Source organism: Plasmopara halstedii, assembly GCF_900000015.1.
Source record: "Plasmopara halstedii genome assembly, contig: Scaffold_1878, whole genome shotgun sequence".
Classification (NCBI taxonomy): Eukaryota; Oomycota; class Peronosporomycetes; order Peronosporales; family Peronosporaceae; genus Plasmopara; species Plasmopara halstedii.
In genome coordinates, this window is record NW_020188786.1 from 56,022 (window position 1) to 61,035 (window position 5,014).

Consider the following 5,014-nt stretch of genomic DNA (forward strand, 5'->3'; position numbering starts at 1 on the left):
CGCACGCGATAAGCCTGACTAGGCGGCGAGAACACTCGTGAGAGCTGCAATTTCAGCTCCACCCAGGAAGGAAACGCAGCTTCGACCGAAGTGCCGCACGTCAGTACCCATTCTCGCGCTCGACCACCGAGCTTGGAGATGGATAGCGCCACGTGCTGTTGCTCGTTTTGGAACATGGTGGATGCGATGGCCATCGCAACCTCTCTCACCCAGAGTAGGTGATTCTCTCTATCCTTCCCCTCAAAGTCCTGAACGCTCTCAGCAGCGCTTTTTTGTAACTCGGAAACGCCTCTAGACGCGCTCTGAATGCCTCGGGACCTCAGAGCCAAGCAAGGACATCAGCTTGTTAAGCCCGTCCTGTATGCCCTAGGGCAAATAGAAAATTTCCTCCATCCTCACAGAGGATCATTCTAAACGACTCAGGTGTAGATTGACTACAAGTGCTGCTAATTGCAGCGGGGCTACCGTAGCTTAGCGCTTGAGAAAGCGTACTCTAAGTCACAGACCTTTCGTTCTTTACAAGAACCATTAGTGGATCGCAATCTGCTTACTCCAAGAGTAATTATTGCCTTCCCAAGGCTAATCGACTCTTCGGTTTATATCCCAAACTGATTTTCAAACTCTGCAATCTACGCTTTGAACTGTAGCCAGGCCAGTCTCCCCCCAAGAAAAACGATATTGGTTAGGCAATCATATGAATGCCCGTGAGAGCATGTATTGTGTTTTCTAATGGAAGCTCAGAGGGTCGGAACAACGCGATTCAGCACCACGGTAACTCTGTACAAGTACTCCAAAATTGTCCCCCGACACGCGATTAGCGCGTTCCATGTAACCATATTTCTGTGGATGGTCGGCGATAGCACCTTAAACAAATTTACCACACTTTCTTTAAAGTGCGGTTCCTGACCCGAAACAACGGTCACCGGCAAGCCGTGTTGGCGAACACACATTCTCGGGGATCTGGTTGGCTGTATCCTCATCAGTTACGGCATCGTTGACAGCAGCGAGAAGGGCCATTTAGCTCAGACAGCCCATAAAGACGACACTGTCGATATTACTGGAGGTGCCTTTTGAAGGACCATAATTAGAGTCTATGCTTATGGAGTACCTGCACTACCGAACGGAAAGCCTATCAAACGGCACCAACAGATGCAGAAAGGGTTTTGTCTGCCGACAGTTTGTACACTCTACCCATTTATTCATTTTGGTCCACCAGTACACGTTTATGCGCCTCGAAATGTTCTGTTTACTTGATGTCGTCATCATAAGATGCTACCCCACGTTGAGTTAGTGCTAAGAAACATCAAACGTTGGGATAAGGATAGCAAGCGCGCAGTCAATTACTTTGATATAGCGGCATCAGTGTTTAAAAACTTGCTCCCGAAAGCAGCGAAACACAAGCTGCGTCGGACCCGTAAGCTATACATTTCACTTTATAGATCGTCGAAATTATCAATGCAATATGCGACAGCTTGCAATAGCACAACCACCACACAAAGCCAAACCAGCTTATTAGTTTACCCGATTGGCAGCGATATAAAACCATTTTATCATTCTTTGCGATAGACGTGGTGACGCCGTCATGCTCAACGACGCAAACTGTGTACAAAACATGAATGGCTTCGAGCTCAGTAGCTGTCCCTAAACCTGACCAAGATATACTTCATTGTCAGAAGATCTGTGTCATAAAAAGAATATTTCTTCATAACCACTACATACTCCAACGCGGTTGCATTTCGCGGCCTTTATCACTTGCTTGGCCTAAATCACATTCTGTGGCAAAATTTAACCGTCATAAATATTAATTAATGATGGGCCTGGACTCAAAAGAGAATTGGGGTACACACGAGTCTTTCTTTGACTGGATTGGAACCCGCCTCTTTTGCCGGACCTTCGTATCATGTAACATCTTTAAAGACAATTAGTGAGGGGCCGTGTCATCGTGATATTGTTTGCACTATTCGTGTAATTAGATCGTTAGGGAAACCACTTCCTTAAGTCTTCCCGAGACTAACGTACCGGCCTATCTACAAATGCATTACCTTTGCTGGATGTGCCGACAGACCATGCTTTCTAATGATTTAACTCGGAGTGACAATTTTGTCAGTGCAAAAGAAATACTGTTCTTTAGTTAAGAGTGGCTCGTATAAGCGCATATCCCGAAGCACAGCTCACTAGCGTTAATATGGCTCTCGCCATTCGACTTTGCGTGCTCTGCAACACTATAGACGAATACACAGTCAAAGTGGGTTTGCGCGTAGACACGATGTGGCTTGAGCAGTTGCGTCATGTGACGATCGATTATGCTAGTTCGCTAGTAGGTCTTTGTGGCATAATAGCCACTCTTAAAGCGTCCTGTAAGAGACATCGGTGTCTCACAACTAGTCGATAATAATCATGAATAGTCAATGACCAGCGAACAAAGTAAAACCGAACAAGCTGTTCGTATGCATAACTTGATAAGAATTTTTCGGAATCGCGACAATGATAAGATTATCTATAGTTTGTAAAGCCGCTTTTTTGAGAAAAAGGTAAAATTCAAAAGCGATAAAAATAAAAGCGAAAGCTCAGAACGGCAATAACTTTTCTAAGGCTGACTCGGAAGGTTAGTAGGTAGGCTAAAAAGATTTGACGGAGAATGCGAATTGTGCTGATCAAACTGCGCCAAATAAGGCTGATTGTAAAGTAGTTAGCCGATTAAGCTGCATTACCAAGCTTACGGAAGAGCCGAACGCGTGCTCACATCAGCCATATCATAGATTCACATACAAAAAGTGAAAATTTGGCTCACTAGCTGCAAAATACTGGTTTTACTGACAATATCGGTACTGACGTATTACAAAAAATCTTGTTGTGTATTTTTGTGCGATGTTCTATTCTCTTCGAAAACTTGACATCAATTTATTTCCGTAGAAGACGCACATCTGGTGAAGCTCTCGAAGCTTGACGTAAGGTAGTCGTAGCTCTGATTAGCACACTAATACGAACATGGACCTTGTCAATTTCGCATACAGCCCTAAACCCAAAGTGCACGCAAAAATCATAAATTTGAACAATTTACGGACTTCCACCGGCAATTGGTTAATTTGTGACCCAAATACGCTTTTGTGAGCTAGAGTTTGAGCTAGATCAAACTTATAGGTATACTCTAACAAAATATCAAGCTAGCTGAGCAAAACGTGGGTCGCTTGACATATCAGTTCCATCGCTCGCACAGTAGCAGGGATCTTGTATGAAAGCATTACCTCTTCTACGAAGACACAAGTTAAAAGTCTTCTCATTGCATTACACAAGGAATACTGATTAAAAGTTTGAGCAGTATAAGACTCACCAAGCCTTTCCACAAAAGCGAAACAAAGCGGGAGAGGCGATAGCTGAGGCCAGGATTGTTACAATATATATTAAAGATACATACCCGATTAAAATGTTGTCATTAGAGTGTGGAAAGAGCTCAAAGGTACTGTACACAGATCGTGGTGGAGTATCGCGCTGATGTATGGTGGACTGGGTAGTAATCTAGCGCTTGGTACGATTGTATAGTGATAACACTATAGAGAAGAACACTTGAGCTGCTAGCCTCACGCAGTGCATTGACCCAAATTTGTTATTATCGATGACATAACGTAGCACATAACGGCTAATTACATTTGGTTTAGAGCTTATCGCAAATAAAAAGCGCCAAGCCCAAGGTCAGCAACAAAAGCGCTTCATGGCTCAGTCATTAAAACAATTTGCAACAGAGGGTTTTGGTTAAGCGTCTTACGGCGGCCTTTGGGTTATCTTTTGTGCGCTGGTTTACGCAAGCTCTTCACTTAGAAGCGTGCTTTATCCATGGTACATCGTTAACAGTGGTGGCACATGTAGGTGACCAAATCTTATGACGGTACCTACTGCGAAGGTATGTTCATCTTTCTTACCCTGGGGCAAAAATAATGCTTAATAAGCTTTGGTCGATAGTTAGTTCTGAGAAATTAAAGCAACTGACGCTTCAATGCCTGGAATCGGCTGCCGCTTGCCAAAAAGCTTTCATCAAATTTTACATTGCAACTTTAGAAAGTCTCGGTGAGACATTAAAAAACATCTGCCGACTCCTAGAACTTTTGGAACAAAATCGCTGTAGCGCTAATGAATAAATGGGAGAGTCTCTTACTCTAGGTACAAAGACTCGGCTCTTTTTCTAACAGAGCAACAGCACGTCACGCCAGCAAACACCAAGCTAGGATATCGCGGGGAAAGGGGTGAGAAAATGATGTCCAACATTTTTCTCCAGCCAAAAAAAACGTTTAGGTTTTGCATCTTGTTGTATTGCCCAACCAGGCTTCCTGCGTGGACCTAAATCAATAATTTGTCTGTCAACGGAAGCAAAAGGAAGCGGACTACATCTGAAAATATTATAATGTAAATGACGGCTCACACTTTTTCGGAATCGGTGAAAGTTACTATTCGTTGAAGGTCTCAGTGTCGCACTCGCACTGAGACCTTCAACGAATAGTAACCCCGCCCAAGTTTTGGACGCAGTAACGCCTCATGATATGCAAAATCTAGCCTTCAATTCTCAAGGATGTGCTGGGCAGAGAATTTTATAACGCGACAGAGGCAATTAATCTTAACCAAGCTGAATATGAAGAAAGTGACCCCTCGGCTGCTGGACAGCCTCTCGATATCAATTGACACATGATTGTATTTTTGATAGTGTGGAATACCATTCGGTCTTAGACCAAGGAGCGAGTTACATCCATCCTAGTTTGAGAATCATAAGCTATGGACCGACCGAAAGTTGTTATGATGAAAGTATCGTGCTTCTCTTGATGCGGAAGCTGAATAAGTCATGAATCCACGCCTGATAAAAGCGAAACGCATGTGACGCAGGACTAAGCTTTGATAGCTTTAGTAAAAGTAATGAGTCTGTCAAGATAGTTGGCGATCATATCGCTAAAAGCTTCGTATGTAACCCTGAGGGCTAGGTCGGCTTTAAGTCGCGGCGTACAGGCTTTTAGCCTACATAGGCAAAAAA

At 43.7% G+C, this 5,014-nt stretch overlaps 1 protein-coding gene across 1 annotated transcript; it reads left to right on the plus strand.

Annotated features, from left to right (window-relative positions):
- Positions 1–3,877: 3,877 nt before the first annotated feature.
- On the plus strand, positions 3,878–4,133 carry PHALS_02259 (uncharacterized protein; the record flags this gene model as incomplete). Its single annotated transcript, XM_024716725.1, has 2 exons — positions 3,878–3,898; positions 3,978–4,133. The coding sequence occupies 2 exons, from the start codon at positions 3,878–3,880 to the stop codon at positions 4,131–4,133; spliced, it is 177 nt and encodes a 58-aa protein (XP_024582295.1).
- Between the last annotated feature and the right edge of the window lie 881 nt (positions 4,134–5,014).